A 21,900-nucleotide genomic window follows, 5' to 3' on the forward strand; every position below is an offset into this window, starting at 1 on the left:
TTCAAAAAAACAATTAACATTTAAAAATGAGTTCCTTGACTAAAGAAAGCAGTATTGCTACTACTTCAGATGGACCTCCTTGGCAGGGTCTCACTAAATGTTATAACAAGCCTTTGAATATCTTTGGCATCCAGGTTCTCCCCAACCTCCTTGATGCCAACACCAAGGGAGGTGTTTTCCCATAACCTAAATCTGATCACCTAATGTTCTACCTACTTCAAAATGTCTTACAGGCCATTTCTTCATCATTAACTCCAGGCAACTTCACTCCCCATGAAATATTTCAAAATCAAGTTCAAATATCTCTCTCACCATACACACTTTCTCTAGGGATACAACTTATTCTCACTCTCCTTCCAGATTATTTTGTGACTGAACACCTATGAATGTGTCCTCTGCCTACAAGGCCTTTAACTGCCATGCACTTTTTTAAAGTGCAGTGGACAACAGCCAGCTGCTGCAGATCTTATTTTTTAAAATATTTTTAAATTTGTCAACGGACCTATATTTTATTAATTTATTTATATGTGTGCTTAGAAGTGAACCCAGTGTCTCATACATGCTAGGCAAGCACTCCACCACTGAGCCATAACACCAGCCCTGAGGTCTTTTTAAGAAGACTGCCCTTCAGCTCCTGGAACCAGCTTTGCTCACAAGCTGGGAGAGACGGTAATGACTTGAAATGTGCATCCCCTGGGACAACTATTAACCAATGACTAATGGGTGCTAGAATAAGAAAGCCCAGTTCTAGTGCCCCAGGTGGGGCAATTTTGAGGCCTAACTCACTGCAGTACACCTCTTCTTTGATACGGCTGAAGCCTTCCCTTCCACCGTTATATTTACTTACATCTCATGTCTACCTCCTCCTTCTCCAAAGCTAGGAGTTCTTTAGAACTTGGACTCTGTATAGTTTACTATACTGCACAACAAATCAACCTTAGGCCTTTTACAGAAGAATATGATAAGAAAACCCAAAGTGATTAATTCCCAAGGATTAACTTTTAAATTTGCTTTGCTATATTTGGGTTCACCAGTCATTAATTTGGTTTATACATACCAGGATTTGAACTGCAGCTGGTAAACTATCTAAAGGAAAATCTGGAAGTCCAAGAGCAAAAGATTCTTGGGAACAGACAGTTGTTGCAAAAGACAAAAGCTGAGAAACTCTGGGGGAAAAAATCATATTAAATTTTATTCTAATAGTTTTGAAATAAGAATAAGTATGTTAAATAGCAAATAGCTGGGCCAATTTAATTAATCTAAAATGATCCCTACTGTTAATTCTTGAAGAACAGTGACTCCCGTATCCCAATGTTCCATTTAAAACTCAGAAGCTGATTAGCTAGACACACGAATTTCCTAAACCCATCAAGATAGGTGAGGTTTTCACAACCTGATCTAAATCTACCCTGCCAGTTTTATCTCCTCTCAATCTCAAATCTAAACTCTAGACAGCAGATTTTTATAGCCTTAAGAACAAGGCATAAACTCTCATATCTCATGCTTTTAGAAAAGTCCTTTGTAATTCCTTCATTCCATTCTCTATGTGGCAAAAGTCTACACATTCTTTAGGACTCACTTCAAATATCAATGTTTTTGTGAAGCCTTCACAAAGTCTCAACCACAAATTGCCCCAGTATTTTGAAATTGTGGCATGTAACTACACTGAGTTAAACTAAGCTACTTGTATCTCTTTCAGTTCTACTAGATCTTAATTCTGCTTCTTACCATCAATGATCTATTTTATTGATTTTATCACCAGCATATACCAAACCTTGCAATACTAAAAAAATTCTTAAAAGAATAGTCGTGGAATGAATATATCAATCAATGAATAGGCAAAACAAATTAAATGTTAAGTGACCAGTATTTATAAAAGTACACTTACTTCTCTGCTGAAACATTGGCTCCAACTGAATATAATACATTAAGTTGATCCTAAAATGACATAGAAATATATCAAATTAATAAAAACTAGAACAGATTAAATGGAAAAGTTTATAGATACAAACAAACCTTTTAATTAGGCAGACACCAAGAAATTCATAGGAAAAAATAATTTATTGTTACATTTCATTTTATAAAAATCTTTTTAAAATCTTTCAAACAAATAATGCCACAAAAATTTTTTATCCTACTTCCCAGAGATTTTTCCTTATTCCATATCTTTTTTCCTGTCCATTAACTACTGAAGAGGAATTGAATTTCTTGTTGTGGACAAAAATCTATTTTAAAGACTTAATCAATCTTGGTCATAATTACCTTGAAGGGTAGAAAATAAATATCTCTGGCTTGAAATCGAGAACGAAGAGGGGGATCTAATGGATTCCCAGAATATCTGGGCACTGGCAAGCCCAAGGCAATCACTCGGAAATTTTCACTAACTCGGACAATCTTCCAAGCATCCAACTCTGCTTTAGTATGATCCTACGAAAGGGAGAGATCAAAAATTAAAGCACAAATGAAACAGATTACAACTGCAAGAGCTTCCAAGCCAAGACACCTAAGCCTTGCCTGTTAAGAGAACTGAATTTGAAAACACTTTCAAAATCACACAGTTAAGGAAGGAAGCAAAGTAAAATCCAGATCCAGGGAAAACTTGCAACATGAATACCAGTCTTGGAAACAAAAGTCCCTCATACACAAAGGAACCAAGAAAAGCTGAGTCAGATCTCCAAGCCCCACTCAATAATACAGAGGAAGAGAGTCAGTAAAATAAGGAAAAGACATGATGATCAAGAGGACAGACAAACCATCCAGAGTGGAGATCACCTACAGAGCCTAAATAGATATTATGTTTACAGAAATATTTCTAGAAAAACATACTGCTAATAACAACTAACATGTTTGAAAATTTACAGGGTAGGCATTTTCCATGATTTTTTCTCATTTAACTTGCACCAGAATCCAGACAATCTCCTTATGATCTGAATGAAAAACCTTAAGTTCAAAGGAGTTATATAACTTATCCATGGTCACTGGAGGCACTGAAAGAACGTAAACTGCATAGTTTTAAAGTCACAAACCCTGGCTCAACTACCTGATACATGCATGTTCTACTTAAATTATCAAGGTTATATCATTTACCGTTGGAACCTCAGTCCTCATCTATAAAACAGAAATAATATCATCTACATTATTATGAATGCTGTGAAAACTAAGTGTGAGAATGTATGTTTGTAGCAGGCACATGCTACAAATCATTTCCTTCCTTCCTTCTCTTCCTTAATGGCTCTTCACAGCCTTAAACAATAGTATCCATGGTATATAAAGTTTATATAAATGTGCATATGTACATTTTGAGGGAAAGGTCCAGCGCTTTCAGCAGATCCTCAGAGGGCAATGCCCACATTGACAGTATAAAAACTTCTCATTGCCTTTCCTGGCAAGATTTGTATCTCATTCTCCCAGTCTCAGCAATCCAACCTTCTATAACTCTGTTTCAACCCATCATACTACTGTTATTTTCCAAAAATGGAGCTTCAGCAATACTGCCCCATTTTCAGTGAAACACCTTTTTCACTTTGTACAGCATAAAAACAAGTATCATTCAAATCTTAGTACATACCACAGCTTCATAAAAACAGGTCCTTTTCTGATCCTTTCCCCCTTTAGAACCACTTTTATACCCCTTCATTAAATCTTTTACAAGCTTCTATCTTTATACATTTGTGTAGCTACTTCTTTTTTTTTTAAGTAAATAACTTATTTATTTTGCTCTCCTTCCCCACCCACATCCAAAAAAAAAAAAAAACACAACCATTTATAAAATACACAGGTTGTTGTGAGCCAGTTTTTAGTGACTTTTCACTTGGATTTTGTTTTGTTTTGTTTTTGCAATGCTGAGGCTGGAACGCAGGGCCTCAATGCTACATGACTGTGCAGCTACTTCTATGCAAGACTGCCTCATGCTAATCCAACCTCATAAGAGGACTTATTGCTTGTAGAACATAAGAATCCAAAAGTCTGTGGATAGATTGCATGAATTAATTTTTTAAAAATAAAAAATGATTATTTCAATGATAATAAAAAGATCCCAATTCATAAATTAACCGAGTAATACTATGTTACATATGATTAACACTATGTTACATACATTAGAAAACAAGAGCCTGGATCCAGCCCTGTCTGAAAAACCAACAAGACAACCTCCAGAGAATCAAATATTTCTATTTTTCATTTACCTAAAAGTGATAATTGGAATACATATAAAGTTTATACAGACTGATTATTTCTATAATAACAAAATTCTACAATCATTACCTCTGTGAAAAAATACAATTTTTGAGATATTAAAACTCAGTATATTGAGTCTAGTTAGAAATAAGTGGGACTTAAATTATGGTGTTGGAATCTGTTTACCATAGAAATTGCCTTAAGATGTAAAAGTTTCATGAAGAGATATTGCCTATATTCTGTGATGTTCTCATGAGACAGATCTCATGTGAGTACAGAATTAACATTTACCAATAAAAATTATGTATTTATACTAATATCTTCTTTGAGGGGGAAAAAAAGATCTTTCTCTTTTAATTATAAGCATTCCCTACATAACTGAACCCTTTTGACTCCCAGGTTGCAAGTTTTTACCCAGAATAAAAGGTTCAATAATTTTGTGCAGAATTATACTCTAAGAATAAAGAATATATCAAACTTTTTGTTGTGAAGTGATGCTTTTGCTTTTAAAACATACAATTCCACATTCCGAGTAGTATTCTTTGCCAAATCATGTCCTAAAAGGTTGAATAGTATAATTTTTAGGAGAAAACAATTATTTTGAAATTTAAAAGTGTCTAAAGAGAAAGTGACCTGCATGTTTTCACCTTCTTTTACAGACAAATAATAAAAAAAGTCTTCCTTTCAGTACGTGAACTATAGCAAAATGAAGGAATAAAAATTTAGCTCTTCTTATTGACTAAAACCTCCATTATCCCTTTCTAATTGTATGAGAATTAGATGACCTTTAGATAGATCTAGATGGAAATTACAATACTTGCATGAGAAAAACACTATCAAAAAACTCTCACAGACAGGAAAGAAACCCACTACTAAAAGGGTTGCAAGATTGATTATAGAGAAATAGCTTTGGGCAGCAGGGATCAGAAAAAGATGCTCCTTGTTCTACTAGCCATGGAACATCAGTTCAATCAGACCCTCTGGCATCAACATCTATTATTTAGTGCTTCATGTGTTCTGGACTTGTATTTGCACCCCGAGAGCAGGATCAAGAAATATAAGAAATGGGTCTTGCTCTTGAGTGATTGGCCAATAAGATTAGCATAAATGTATCTGCACAGAAAAGATATGAGAAAGCCTCCGAGTCCTAGAATGTCGATGCAGAACAATCAGTCACAGAAGGCTATTAGCACATACAGCTCCAATTTGGTACAGCCTGAGCTAAATGAATAAGGACTAAGCATCTTCTTGTCATTTATGACATTAAATGACACATCCAAAGCCTTTTGAAGACCCCATACCCCGTACTTGTTGCACAGCATTTAATTTTACTTACTTATTTATCCATCCAACAAATAGTTAATGAACACCCACTACATTGTTCAAGGAATTTGAGAAACAACATTAGTAAAAAGAAAACCCTGTACTTGCAAAACTTATATTCTAGTAGAGGGAGACAGATAATAGTAAACAAGTTATATAGGATATTAGAAGACAACATGGAAAAATAAAACAGAGTAGGGTTAGGATGTATAGAAGCAGAGGGCAAATTACAATTTTAAATAAGGGGGTCAGGGCAGGCTTCACTGACAATGTAACATTTGAACATTTGATTAAGTTAGAGGAGCAAGCCAAGTAAATACCTGGGGAAATAAACATTTCAGGAAGAGGTAAGTAACTGTGCAAAGGCTTGAAAATAGAATGCCTATTTAGCAGATTTAAGGTAAAGAGAATACTAGTAGCTGGAGTGAAGTAAAAGAGGTGGAGGAAAGAAGGACAAGAGGCAGGAGATAGTAAGGGCCCAGATCATACAGAGCATTCAATTCCATTATAAAGGTTTTAGATTTTACCCTGAGTAGAAGAGCAAACCCGTAAGGTCAAGCACAGGAGTGACCCAATCTGGTGCATCTGATGTATGTTTTAAAGCAATCATTAGCTGCTGTATGAAGGAATAAGAATTGAACAGGGAATCCAGTTAGAAGCCAGGCATGAGATGACCTGGCTTGGACCATCAGGGTGTCTTTTAAATATCGTATTCATTTTGGTCAATACCTGTTGGGGTTTGAGGTTCAGGAGGCTAAGGACTGAACTTTATTTAGCTTTGTATCCCTGATGCCACGAAGCATGAATTCAATCAAAACCACTGGCATCAAAAGTTATTGAGCACTGTCTAAAAGTCATTAGAATTTTAATAAACATTGTTGAGCAAAGAAAAGGGGGAAAAGGAGAAAAATGTGTTAAGAGAGAAAATAGTTATTAAACTGACAGAAAAGAAACTGTAGAAATCTCAGAGGTCTCTGACATGGTCTGCAAAAGTACAGCCTTGTAAAACTGCAAACTCATTTGCCAAAGATAAGGGCCATCTGAATGAACACTTGATCTGATTCCAAGAGAACTGTGTTTTATATGACATGTTACCCATAGTTGACACTACCCACAGTTTGACAACAAAGACAAAGCAGGAGGATTTTTCTTCTCTTACTTGCAGAAGTTTGTCATAATGCTCAGCAGACATCAGGAAGCGTCCATCTTCAAGCTGCATCTCCCTGTTTTCCAGTAAGTTGTTCAATACAGGCAGAACATTCCTCTCAGCCTTTTCCAAGCCTTCCAAAATGAGAATTCTGCCTTCTGTGGCAGCACGAACTGCACACTATTTCCAAAACACATAAGAGCAAAATGAGAATATTAAAGATAGCAGAGGGCCTTGACCTAATTTTACATGTACTGCAAACTATACTTGCATTTCTTGTTATAGGGACAGGGAATCAGGAATGCTAAGTTCCAATCTTAGTTTTTTCTGTCCATGCAATCTTAGGCAAGCGATTTTACCTATTTGTGCCTGTTTATTCACTTGTAACAAAAGACATTGAAAGAGATGTTCTCTAGGGATCCTTTTGGCATTGTCATCTTAGATTATGTACCCAAAGGAATAGAAACTAAGTGCTATCTATGAACTTGTAAGATAATTAAACAAGGGAGCAGATTCCTTAAATTAGAAGAGGCAACTAAAGAAAGTAATCTGCCCTAAATGTTCTGCAAGCTTCTTGTGAAGATCAAATAAACGAGGTAAGAAGGCTTGAAGACCATAATGTTTATAAATGAGTCATCCTCAAAAGAATTCAGGTCGAACCTGAAGCTGGATGGAGGTTTTACTGTATCTTACAATACACTGACTTAGCCAGTACTGTAAGTATTTTAATAAATTTAAGAAAATTCGTAGTAGAGAAAAGTGAGAAATAAAAGACTCCCAAATGGTGAGTCACAGGAAAACTATAATATCAATAAATTACTGAAGGTATGTATGTATGTGTGTGTATATATATATATATATATACATACATATACATATATATACATATATATATATAAATTCTCCTTGAACTTGCAAGTCCTGAACAATACAGAATAAAAACAAAATATGAATTAAAACTTCTTCATAAAAAATCCTTGGAAATCAGCTTTAAAAAGGAAACCTTCAATCATGTTTCTTTTGCATACTGAACAACAGACAAGATTAATGGTGCTAAATTTATATGACCACTCCTTCCATAAAAGGCTTTTTCTTTGGCCTCATGACATTATATGCTCTTAGAAAAAGTCTCTCTTTTTCTGTCTGTCCATTAAATGAAGGTGATGTTCAGAACTATATCCTTAACCCACAGTACTTCTTACTCTACAAGGTACTTCCTCATTAATCTGAATTACACAGTTCCAAACATCACTTCTATGCTAATGATTTCCCAATCTCCAGACCCCAAACTGCAGACCATATGGTTCTATCACATGATGGCTCCATTCAGACCCTACCATCTCTTCAGCTCAACACAGAGCACAACCTTCCCCCTCCTTAAAGATCTGCTTCTCTTCTATTTAAGATGGGAAAATCATTCACCCATGATAGGACCCTTGATTCCTATCTTACCTCTTACATTCATCTACATGTTCTAACGATTTAACCTCCTTAATATCTCTTGAACTCATCTCTTTCTACTACACCCCAAGCTCAGGTCCTCCTTACCTCTCAGATCTCCTCCACAGTGGTCCAAGCTCCTTAACTGGTCAGATAAGCCTATCATACTATGGGATCCCCAGTGTCACTTCCTGACATAAGTTGCTTCACATGTGGTACTTTTGTGACAATGAACTGCATGTGATTTCTCCCATCCATGTACATATCATATTGCTTTACTAGAAAAATCTGTTTAATTAGTGACCTCTTTACTCAAAATTTAATTTCCCTTTAGTAATTATAATCAACCCATAAAAGGAGCTAAACTTGTGAAAGGGGGAAAACATATCCCTACTTTTTTTTTTTCTTCTTCTTCTTCTTCTTAATAGCCAAGGAAATTTCTGGACCAGTAAAGTATTGATTTTTCAAGAATAGAGGAGCAAATAAGCACTGTTTAATCAAGCTTGCAGGCTGCTTCCTTTTAATAAACCACTGGATTTTACACAGTATAATAGGGCTTAGTTTATTTCAGGTGTCTGTGGTATTATAAAAGAATCAGATTTTAATAAATCATATTAGTCTAAAATCATCCCATTTTAAGAATAAGAACAATTCATGGAATCCTTCAAATCTACTATTACTCTATATATTTTAATTCTCTTCTGTAGCTTTATTAATTTTTAAATGCATGGATAGAGATGACTTAGAAGTTCCTAAGGAACAAACAAACAAAACTAAGAATCACATTTTGCTAGCTATATAAAAGACAAAATAAAAAGTAATTTGTATTTGATTTTTTTAACATCCCAGAAGTTTTGTCTTTTATATAGCTAGCAAAATTCATGTTTCAGATAAGGTCTCAATTAAGCTTTCTTTCACAAAAATTTATTTACTCCAAGAAAGCATAGCTCAGAATTAAAAAAAGAAAGAAAGAAAGAAAGAAAGAAAGAAAGAAAGAAAGAAAGAAAGAAAGAAAGAAAGAAAGAAAGAAAAAGAAACTAATTAGGTTATCATTACCTGGGCAATATTATTTCTTAAAAACCTGAAGGGTTTTTTTAATCAATCTTTGTATACAATAGACTAAATACTGTATTGGACTTTTTAAAACTTCATAAGTTTTAAAACTCATGTTCATTGAGATAAAATTAGAACTACAATCAAAATTCAGTGGTTAGCCAACTGTGGGGCCTGAGAAAACAAAGGCTGGACAACACAGAACAACAACAAACACTGTAGCTTTGCTTTTATGCACCTCAGGTAGACTCTGGTCTACTACTCACTGAATATTTTCAGGATAAGCCTTGTAGAGGGATCAGAAACAGGAGCCAAATATACAAAGCATTCTTTCGTCTACTCAAATGGAGGTATTGTGACCACAAAATTGAGAAAAGATAATACCATGTAATGTCCTCTTGAAAACCTGATCCATATTGCTTGCACCTCTTCTCTAGAGTAAAATGCATACAGGTACATTTACTCAGTAGAGGTCACATACTAGACTTCTAATATGATGCCCTGAAATAAACCTATCACTTCTCTAGTAGTTGTACTAAAACTGCATAATTATAAATCATGAGGAAACATCAAGACCCAAACTGGGCAACATTCCAAAGATAATTCCCCATGAAGAAGAGAAGGAAGAAGCTTAATGCAAAAGCAGAGTTAGGAACAATGTGAGTGGTAGAGGCCAGTGATTCAAAGATATGGATATGATCAAATGATGTTGAGTAGGAGGGGGAGATAGCAGAGGGGCACAGAAATTATTTCTTAAATTTACACACAATTTTCATCACAATGAGAATGGATCCAAAGATGAAACTGGATCCAAAGATGAAAATATAAAGAGAGAATTACAAATCCATAAGAATGGTAAATTTTTAGGAGGGAAAAAGAAGGAAAAATGATAAGCAAAGGATCACCAAAGAATTTTAACTTTCTTCCCTATTTGCCCTTTGGTTGCATGGTTGGAGACCAGAACATGTGAAAATTAAAAATTTTAAATGTAGGCAGAAATACATTTAAGAGAAAACCATAAGTAGATGATCTTTGGTAACAAAGTTTGAAACACTCAAATTTATAGAACTAATAGCATCTATTTACTACTTTAGTATCAACTTGCTTCCTAATTCTTCCTTAAAATAGTCTATAAAATAAGCTAAATGCTTTAATCAGTATTGCCAAACTTTACTACTGTAATACAGTTTGCATTTGTAGAGAAGAAAATAAAATTTAAAAATAAGTAACTGACTAAAGTAAATACAAAGTACAACATTATGTATTCTATAAAAATTATTATGTCACACATAAATCTCAACTTAATTGGAGAGAAAAAAATTGTTATTCCTGATAGAGGCCTAAGCATCTTACCCTCCCTGCACTAATGCCCCATTCCCTTCATCCTCTGTTTGTTCAGCATTTAAGATTGGAGGATCAACAGGAAACTTGCACCATTCTCTCACATCTTAGTAGGATTCAGAAGTCTTCAAAGGATGAGAACCCCATGTTTTAAGCATACCAGTATAAAACTAGCTCACAGCAGACTATTAACATTTATGGAATAAAAATGCAGCCATTCAGTTAAAAGATGTTGTTATGTAAGTTTAGAAAGAATTTTTATATGAAGGATGACAGTTATCTATGCCTACACTTGTTATGAGAACAGAATAAGCTCAAGCATGAGAGACTTTGTTTAGATATTTTGAAATTTTTCAACATAGATTGCTCAGTAATTATAGTAAAAGATTTCTGAAATTGTATAAGAAAACAAAGGAGCAATGCACATACATTTTTAAGAGGAATGACTAGTTATGATGGTTCCTTAAAATAGAAATTAGGCCAATTTTAAGGATACTTTTTGTCATTCAAGCCACAAAACTTCCAGAGACCTAATTTTTTCAAATGTAAATTGCAACAAGATTCTTTTAGCCCAGCTATCTCATATCACAGCTTTAACAACTCAACACATGGACATGAACAATTTCAAAACAAAAGTAAGTACATGACCTAAAATCAAAAACTATCCAAGCCCCTATTCTAGATTTGCTTCTGGTTTGACATAAGACCTTAGGCAAACAATTAATCTGGACGTCTGTGTCCTCATTTTTACTAAATGAAAATATCCTCAAGAGGTATTGTGCAACTTCTGAATCAAAGTAGTACTAGAAAAAAAATTAAAGCTGCTGAATTGGTTAAAATGTAAGTTATTGTTAATATAACTATTATTTCACAAAAATGATTCCAAACAAATTCATACTTCCTCAAAAAGACTACAATGTAAAGGTACTGAGGAAGACAAAGAAAAAGTTTAAAAAATACATTTTAAGTTCTTTATTTTAAAATATCATAACAGATTTAGACAGAACAATAATTTGAATATGTTCCCCAAAGTTCATATGTTGGAAACTTAATCCCTACCATAACAGTATTAAGAGGTAGACCTTAAGAGGTAATTAGGGCATGAAGTTTCTGCTCTCGTGAATAGATTTATGTCATTACTTGGCAGAAGTTTACTTATTCTGATAAGTTCCTGATAATTGGATGAGTTTGGCCTGACTCCTCACTCTCCTCTCCCTCTCCCTCTCCCTCTCCCTCTCCTTCTCCCTCTCCCTCTTCCTCTCCCTCTCCCTCTTACTCTTCCACTCCATCTCTCCCTTCTCCTTCTTCCTCATTCTTCCTCCTCTCTCTCATCCTGCTCCATACTCTTATTACTCTTCTACCCTTCAGTCATAGGATAATACAGCAAGGAAGTCCTTCTCAGACAGACACTTGACTTGGACTTCCCAGCCTCCAGAACTAGGAGACAATACATTTTTGTTCATTATATATTACCCAGTCTCAGGTATTTTGTTACAGCAACACAAGAGACTACAGCAGTTGTTCCACCACTTACTTGCTATCCAGGATTTAGTTAGTCATTTTATCTCCCTAAGCCTCCATTTGTTTCTGAATGTAGACTCATTATAATGCTTATCACAGAGACTGTGTAAAGACTGAATACCTTCTGGCACATGGTAAACTGTCAAAAAACAATCAACACAATGGAATACTATCCTGTCATTTTCTGGAACATTATGTTAAGTCAAATAAGCTAAGCACAGAAAGACAAATATTTCATGATCTCACTCATGTGGAATCTAAAAAAGTTAATCTCCTAGAAATCAAGAGTAGAATGGTGGTTACCAGTGTCTAGGAAGACTTTCAGGGAAGAAGGGATGGGGAAAAGTCAATAAGAAATACTATGTTACATTTCGGAGCAAGTTCTAGTGTATAATTGCACAGTAGGCCAACTGTAGATAACAGTACTGTACTACACATTTCAAAAAGAAAGAAGGACTCTGAATGTTTTCACTATAAAGAAGTACATGGGATTTTATTTGTTCTATACATGCCTGTATTTCTGGTGCCTAAAACAGGATTGTGCAAACATGGACACCATTAATATTTGTTTACTGAATAAAATTCTTCCTTTAAAAAAAAAAAACCAATAAAGTTAGGGACAGTTTGCAGCAGGAATGTCTCCCAGTACAATATTAGTTTGCTCATGTATGAAACCTATAGACTTAGTCTCATTAGAATTATGACCCAATCAAGCAAGCTAATTGGCCTATTTTTGCAAATATAAATCACATTATATTTTGCCATGATTATAACATCTGACCCAAATAAACTGTGAATACATAATATATGGCATTGACAACTGATTATAGTTGTCATTTATTTGGGAAAACAAAGAACAATCTAATTTTCTTTTTTAAAAATACCTGCTGTCATTATAAATATTACCATAATTGTCACTGGTTACTGTAGTCATCCATGTGATCATCATGATCACAATCATTTTTTAGGAAAGTAGCATAATTTGGTAGAAAGAATATGAGGCTTGGAATTTTCAGAGCTGGTTCAAATCCCACTTCTGCTATTTTTCTGACCATAGCTAATAAGCTTCAGTTACTTCACCTATTAAACCAGAAAGTCATTTTTTGTAGATTAAATGCAATGACATAAAACACCTAGCATGACATACATCTTCTCCAACAAAAGTTTCCTTTTATCTCCCTTGATATTTTTAGAGTTATATAAATCTGCCAAACAGTTAACATTAATAAGTAGATAAGAGTTGTTCTGACTATGATAGTAACATAATAAGAAGCAAGGCCTGAGCTCTGCCTAACATAGAGGTCAAAGTAAATACAGAGAGTTCTTCCCCAGCTGAATAAGAGATACTTAAGACACACAGCAGTGCAGTTGCAAATGGTCTGGTGCAAGTACAAAATGTATTCGAAATTCTAAATATTTCATTTGTGAATGAACATCTGAAGTCCAACTTTGAAATTTTAACACTAGTTACATGGAGAAAGTGATTTTAACATCCACAAATGAGGTATAATTTACAAGTAATGCTTTGCTTATTTGCTAAAGTAAATAAATGACATCTAGACAAGATAAAAACCTTATTTTCTGATTGATGGTATAATATTATTCAATTAAGAGTTACTTTTAATAATAAGTAGCAGTAAAGCCATGTGATATTTTTGAAGTCTTAGAGGGGTTTAGTAATAATGAAGGAATTCAGAATAATCCAAAATAGAATATATTAAAATATAATTATTTAATGTGCATTTTTTATACTTGATATTAAATATGTACTTTACATATTATCGAATATCACAAGATACCAATGCAAAAAGCACTTCTGGCTTAGAACAAGTTAAAGAAAATCATTCAAACTTTTCCATCCATGCTTTCTACTCCCCAAATTATCTTGGGGATAAAGAATACTCCACTTGGCCAGGCAGAAAATCTGACTGTAATTTATTCATAGTATAGGTAAGTTGTATTGGTTTATACTTGAGTAATATAAGAAATTACATATTTATTTAAAAGTCTCCTTTTTCCAGCTCTTTGGAATCACAGGAATATAAACAGAAAATGACAATATCAACATACAAAAATAAACATAGTAATAGATTTTTAAGGTACAATGACTTAGGACTTTTTTCAGGTTACTTTATCTTCTAGGGCAAATGAAAGTTCATGTGACAGCAAAGTATCTAGGTTAGTTTCCTTATTTCTCCTTGGGTGTTAAATACGCTAATAAATGTTCATATTTTCATTATTTAACCAATTCTTATTTTTAAAAGCTTACCTTATAAACTACATAGCAAAGGAATTCCACAAAAAGTAATAGAAGTATGTTCATAACAAGTGGATAAGTTATGGCAAATATTTACATAGATAAGAAGATGTAAATTATATTTTTATAGGCTATAATTTTTTATCAGTATGTCTTTTCCACCCATATCACTCCACTTACTGACATCTTATATGCAATAGACAATAAGTATTTAAAAAGATACACCTACTTAATAATTTTCAATACAAATTAAAGCCCATCAATTTGGCAAAGTATATAGATACACTCAATATATATATACCATGAGATAATCATTCAAAGGATTAGAGAAGAGTATGATGGGTATACCCTTTTTAGAAAGAGGCTTAACAATAAATAATAAGACTTTTAAAACTTTCTAGACCTTTTGATTAGTGAGAATACCCCTAGGATTTCAGTAAAAAAAAAATTCATCAGAGATAATAACATGATAAAATGATATTCATCAAACATTATTTGTAATAGAGAAAGAACCTGAATGACTAACAATGTGGGAAGGTAGACTAAATGAGAATGTTAGACAACAGTATTCTATTTGATAAAATATTGTACAAACACTGAAAATCATATTTTTGAGAAATAGCTAAGTCACAGAGAGATGATCCCAATAAAAATGTCAGGTATAAAAAAAACTTTTATATATGTTTTTGTATATACCATTTTTGTAAAAATTATTCATGACACATAATAAAGAGATATGCATATAGACGAAAATACAGAAAAAAATTCACATTTTTGGTCTTTGAGGGGAACATTTCAAGAAATTTTAAAATACTACCCTATGCGATTTACAATTTTTCCTATTATACTATCCTTTGTTTTCTTTGTTTTCCCTACTAAAACACAAGCTCTATAACGACAGAAATGCTTGGGGTTTTCTTTATTCACTGCAGTTAGATAGCACCTGGAACATATCATTCAATACATATTGTTAATAAATAAATATAAATCCATGCACATACATAATGAATATTTATGACTTTAATAATCAGAAAAATAAATTTACTTTGAAAAAATATAAATTCCCTATTTCGTATTTTATTAATTTCATTCAGGAATTCAAAGGTAGCAATTAAGTTCAATTTCTCTCTTCCTCATCAACCATCCTTAGTACAGCCTGAGAATGAGTAAAGAGACCAATGGCCATGACCTCTAACTCGGGATTTGGAAGTTTTGCCAAGGTTTCCAGCTGAAACACCCATTCTTGATCATGGAGACATCAGACATAGGCACATATAATGCTAACCACACTGGAAACCCCAGGCTCAATACCTACCTAACAGCCACAGGTATTTTTCACCTATGTTGACCCACCTAGGTTATCAGCCATCACCTGACAGTGAATAAAGATAGTGACTCTCCAGTCTAGACATCAGATTCAATGATTAAAAATACTAAAGAAATAAAAGGAATTTCTAACTAAATGTAAAGGCCTTTTGGTCTAATAAACATATGATTAGCTGGTAGTCAACTGGCGACTTCATAAATCTAGAACTCAAATGAGAATTATCCATTTTGATGATTCAAAAATACATGCAAGAAGATCAATATCTTAATCATAGGAAAGCCAATGGAACATCCCGAACAAATTTATTCTTAATTTACTAAAGATTTTCTCAAGGTAAATTATTAAAAGATGAAATCAATACTCAAACATGAGTATCAGTTATGATCTATATAATTTTTAGGTACCAGAGGTGAGCAAGTTAGTTATATTCTAGTGGGGAACACAGACACTTAATGTGGAAGGCAAGAAGTAATTAGGTAACTTCAGATAGTGATAAATGCTCTGAAGATTATATTGTGTAATACGATAGCATAGTACAGTACAATATATGTGGAAAAGGGGTGGAATTAGGAAAGGGTAGGATTATAAAGTATTGGAAGATCACACCAAGCAGATAAAATATAAGGACAAAGAAAGGCAACTGTGGTTAGAGCCTAGAAGGCATAAGAAAAAGTTAAAGGAGATGAGATGAACAAAGATTTGATCCTATAGGATATTGTAGGTCATATTCCAGGGTCTGGATTTTATTCTGGATGTGATGGCATGCCTTTAAATAAGCAGCTGAGAGAATCTGATTATAAATGGCACAATAAGAAAATACTAACTACCAGAAAATGAAGTGGAAGAAAAAAAAAGAAAACGAAATAAAACCTCAAAAAAATCTGAGGCAATTCAGATTTATTCATTGATAGTCAATGAGAGTAGAATTCATCAGGAATATATAAAATTGTAAAATACTGCCATGTATGTATATGGTACACTAAATATTTTATAAACTGTAAAAATTGTAATATAAATAAATATATAAAATATGAAAAGTCAAAGTTTTAAAATAATAAACACATAAAAAAATTACTATAGTTTTGGAAAGTTAGGTGGAAAATATCTAATAATACCTGTTACCTATTGGCATTTATAGGTAATGTGCATGAGCATAAACAACTCTCAAATAAAATAAATTCATTTATGATTCATTCACAAAACTACTGTTTAATTGTGGGAAATCTTAAATCTTTAATTGTGGGAAATCAGATTTCCCCACAAGATGATGCTAAATTTCACCACCATCATTCGAGATGGTGATGCCAAATATTTCCATTTTAAGTATGTTTTTTCTTTTCTAATTGATAAGTAATTTATGAGACCATGTGAATATCTCATTACCCCCCAAAACCTTCTGCACAGTATTTTTCTTTTTAATTATATTTTTTCAATCAGAAAGTAAGAGTGTATCTAAGGTAAAGCTTCAAATTTAAAAAAAAAACAATGAAAATCCTTTCTCTATCCCATGCCATACTCCACATCATACTCCTGCAACACATTTTATGTATGCTCCGTTAACTATTTCTTGTGCATCCTACTGGAACTTTTCAAAGTATACACAAATATATATATACTTCTTTTCTTCCTTTTATCATAAATGGTATCATACTATATATATGGACTTACAACTTTATTTTTTTTTTATTTACTATAGCCTGGACACTTTTATAGATTCATTTCATTCCTTTAATGGCTACGAGAATTCTACTTACCATTATTTATCTCATTTATCTCTTAAATATACATCATTGCTATGTTCACTTGCAGTTTTATGTGATTACAAACAGAGCTAAGATAAACATCCTTATAAACATAAGTTTATGTGTTTTATAATATATTTGGAAGAAAGATTGCTAGAAATGCTGGATTCAAATATGTGCACATGGACCAAGCTTCAGGGATGGGGCACTAGCAGCTGCCTCCCAAGAGCTGGATCCCCAAGGACCAGACAGTAAAACGAAAGAGAAAGGGGTGGTGCCGCTACCAGGAAGCAAATGGCAGATCATGGACTCATCATCTATTAAAACTAGAGGTCTATTAACTTCCCATGCATTTTGAAGATCAATAAATTAGACTGGACTTCTTTACTATTTGATGAGATGAGCTAATATAACAGTGATGAAAAGTCGACTATCAGAAAACATGTACCAAGAAGAGAAGTCATTGCTGTGACTGTGCCTACCCATGTGGTTAAGAAGCCTTTGGAAGTGATTTGCAGGAGAAATCTGGAAAGGGAGACTTTGCAACTATACAAGAGCAATATAAATATACAGGGAGAAAATTCAATAACACAACAGTTTCACAAAGCAGAAAGAATCGCAAGCAGTATTAAAAGACAAGGAAAGACAGGACCACAAGCAATGCAGGTCAACTCAACTTTAGAAGAGGTAATATCTGCAGCAGATGGAATGTCAGATAAAGAATTCAGGATATACATGCTTCAGATGATCTGGAGTCTCAAGGAAGACATTAGACAGCAAAATCAGACAATGAAAGATCACTTTGACAATGAATTACATAAACAAATCCAAGAAGCAAAAGATCAACTATACAGGGAAATAGAGGTTATAAAAAAACAAACAAACAGAAATCCTAGAAATGCAGGAAGCAATAAACCAAATTAAAAGCTCAAATAAGAGTACTACAAGCAGAGTAGAACACTTAGAAGATACAATATCAGACAATGAAGACAAAGTATTTCAACTTGAAAAGAACATAGACAGCTCAGTGAGACTGCTAAGAAACCATGAGCAGAACATCCAAGAAATATGGGAAACATAAAGAGACCAAACATAAGAGTCATTGGGATACAGGAAGGTATAGAGATCCAAACCAAATGAATGAGCAATCTGTTCAACGAAATAATACAAGAAAACTTCCCAGACTTGAAGGATGAAACAGAATCCCAAATCCTAGAAGCCTACAGGATGCCGAATGTGCAAAATCATAAGAGATCCACACCTAGACACATTATAATGAAGATGCCCAACATACAGGATATGGAGAGAATTTTAAAAGCTACAAGAGAAAGGAAGCAGATTACATTTAGGGGTAAACCAATCAGGATAACAGCTGATCTTTCAACACAGACTCTGAAAGCTAGAAGATCCTGGAACAACATATTTCAAACGCTGAAAGAAAATGGGTTCCAACCAAGAATTGTGTATCCAGCAAAATTAAGCTTCCGGATGGAAGATGAAATTAAAACCTTCCACAATAAACAAAAGTTAAAAGAATTTACAGCTAGAAAACCAGCTCTTCAAAACATCCTCGGCAAAACATTATAGGAAGAAGAATTGGAAAATAACAATGAAAACCAACAGCGGGAGGTAGTACAGTAAAGGGGGGAAAATAATCAAAGAGGAAAAACAAACCATGTTAAGTAACATAAATAAACAAATATGGCTGAAAGTACAATCCATATCTCAATAATAACCCTAATTGTTAATGGCTTAAACTCACCAATCAAGAGACACAGGCTAGTAGAATGGATCAAAAAAAAAAAAGATCCAACAATATGCTGCCTACAGGAGATTCATTTCATAGGAAAAGACATACACAGACTGAAGGTGAAAGGTTGGGAAAAATCATATCACTCATATGGACCTCGGAAACAAGCAGGAGTATCCATACTCATATCAAATAAAATAGACTTCAAGCCAAAATCAATCAAAAGGGATAAAGAAGGACACTACATACTACTCAAGGGAATCATACACCAACAAGACATAACAATCATAAATATATATGCCCCAAACAATGATGCAGCTATGTTCATCAAACAAACTCTTCTCAAGTTCAAGAGTCTAATAGACCACCATACAATAATCATGGGAGACTTCAACACACCTCTCTCACCACTGGACAGATCTTCCAAACAAAAGTTGAATAAAGAAACTATAGAACTCAATAATACAATTAATAACCTAGACTTAATTGACATATATAGAATATACCACCCAACATCAAGCAGTTACAATTTTTTCTCAGCAGCACATGAATCCTTCTCAAAAATAGATCATATATTAGGTCACAGGGCAACTCTTAGCCAGTATAAAGGAGTAGAGAAGATACCATGCATCCTATCTGATCATAATGGAATGAAAATGAAAATCAATGATAAAAGAAGGAAGGAAAAATCATGCATCACTTGGAGAATGAACAATAGGTTACTGAATGATCAATGGGTTATAGAAGACATCAAGGAGGAAATTAAAAAATTCTTAGAGATAAGTGAAAACACAGACACAACATATCAGAATCTATGGGACACAATGAAAGCAGTTCTAAGAGGAAAATTTATTGCTTGGAGTTCATTCCTTAAAAAAAGAAAAAAAAACAACAAATAAATGATCTCACACTTCATCTCAAAAGCCTAGAAAAAGAAGAGCAAAACAAAAGCAAAAGTAGTAGAAGGCAAGAAATAATTAAAATTCGAGCTCAAATCAATGAAATTGAAGCAGAAGAAACAATTGAAAAAATTGACAAAACTAAAAGTTGGTTCTTTGAAAAAAGAAATAAGATTGATAGACCCTTAGCCATGCTAACGAAGAGAAGAACAGAGAGAACTCAAATTACTAGCATAGGGGATGAAAAAGGCAATATCACAACAGACACTTCAGAAGTACAGAAGATAATTAGAAATTATTTTGAATCCTCATACTCCAATATAATAGAAGATAGTGAAGGCATCGATAAATTTCTTAAGTCATATGATCTGCCCAGATTGAGTCAGGAGGACATACACAACCTAAACAGACCAATATCAATTGAGGAAATAGAAGAAGCCATCAAAAGACTACCAACTAAGAAAAGCCCAGGACTGGATGGGTATACAGCAGAGTTTTACAAAACCTTTAAAGAAGAACTATACCAATAATTTTCAAGCTATTTCAGGAAATAGAAAAAGAAGGAGAACTTCCAAATTCATTCTATGAGGCCAACATCACCCTGATTCCTAATCCAGACAAAGACACTTCAAAGAAAGAAAACTACAGACCAATATCTCTAATGAACATAGATGCAAAAATCCTCAATAAAATTCTGGCAAATCGGATACAGAAACATATCAAAAAGATCGTGCATCATGATCAAGTAGGATTCATCCCTGGGATGCAAGGCTGGTTCAATATACGGAAATCAATAAATGTTATTCACCACATCAATAGACTTAAAAGATAAGAACCATATGATCATCTCCATAGATGTAGAAAAAGCATTCAACAAAGTACAGCATCCCTTTATGTTCAAAACTCTAGAAAAACTAGGGATAACAGGAACATACCTCAATATTTTAAAAGCTATCTATGCTAAGCCTCAGGCTAGCATCATTCTGAAGAGAGAAAAATTGAAGGCATTCCCTCTAAAATCTGAACAAGACAGGGATGCCCTCTCTAACCACTTCTGTTCAACATAGTTCTCGAAACACTGGCCAGAGCAATTAGACAGACGAAAGAAATTAAAGGCATAAAAATAGGAAAAGAAGAACTTAAATTATCACTATTTGCCAATCAAAAGACATAGGCCAGCACATTGGATTAAAAAAAAAAAGACCCAACAATATGCTGCCTCTAGAAGACTCATCTGATAGGAAAAGACATATACAGACTGAAGGTGAAAGGTTGGGAAAAATACCACTCACATGGACTGCAGAAGCAAGCAGGGGGGTTCTATACTCATATAAAATAAAGTAGATTTCAAACCAAGATTAATCAAAAAGGATAAAGATGGACATTACATACTGCTCAAGGGAACCTACACCAACAAGACATAAGAATCATAAACATATATAACCCAAACAATGATGCAGCTATGTTCATCAAAAAAACTCTTCTCAAGTTCAAGAGTCAAATTGACCACAACATAATAATCTTGGGTGACTTTAACACACCTCTCTCACCACTAGATATATCTTTCAAACAAAAGTTGAATAAAGAAACTATAGAACTCAATAACATAATCAATAACTTAGACTTAATTGATATATATAGAATATTTCAACCTGCATCAAGCAAATAGATTTTCTTCTCAGCAGCACATTGAACCTTCTCTAAAATAGACCATATACTATGCTACAAAGCAAGTCTTAGCAAATACAATAAAGTAGACATACTACCATACATTTTATCAGATCATAATCAAATGAAATTGGAAATCAATGACATTATAAAAAATAAAAATTTCTTCATCACTTGGAGACTAAAAAATATGCTACTGAATGAACAATGGGTCACAGAAGACATCAAGGAGGAGATTAAAAATTCTTAGAGGTAA

At 33.6% G+C, this 21,900-nt stretch overlaps 1 protein-coding gene across 2 annotated transcripts in view; it reads right to left on the reverse strand.

The window, feature by feature from the left end:
• The window catches only part of LOC101965792 (von Willebrand factor A domain-containing protein 8), a 391,795-nt gene that overhangs the window by 313,967 nt on the left and 55,928 nt on the right, over positions 1–21,900 (reverse strand). For both annotated transcript variants that reach the window (XM_078015856.1, XM_078015855.1), the window contains exons 5-8: positions 6,659–6,826; positions 2,263–2,427; positions 1,889–1,938; positions 1,058–1,166 (exon numbers count right to left, since the gene is read on the reverse strand). In XM_078015856.1, the coding sequence (XP_077871982.1) occupies positions 1,058–1,166; positions 1,889–1,938; positions 2,263–2,427; positions 6,659–6,826 (492 nt within the window). The remainder of the gene's footprint in view (positions 1–1,057; positions 1,167–1,888; positions 1,939–2,262; positions 2,428–6,658; positions 6,827–21,900) is intronic.

The sequence above is a fragment of the Ictidomys tridecemlineatus genome, chromosome 6, assembly GCF_052094955.1.
Source record: "Ictidomys tridecemlineatus isolate mIctTri1 chromosome 6, mIctTri1.hap1, whole genome shotgun sequence".
NCBI lineage: Eukaryota > Metazoa > Chordata > Mammalia > Rodentia > Sciuridae > Ictidomys > Ictidomys tridecemlineatus.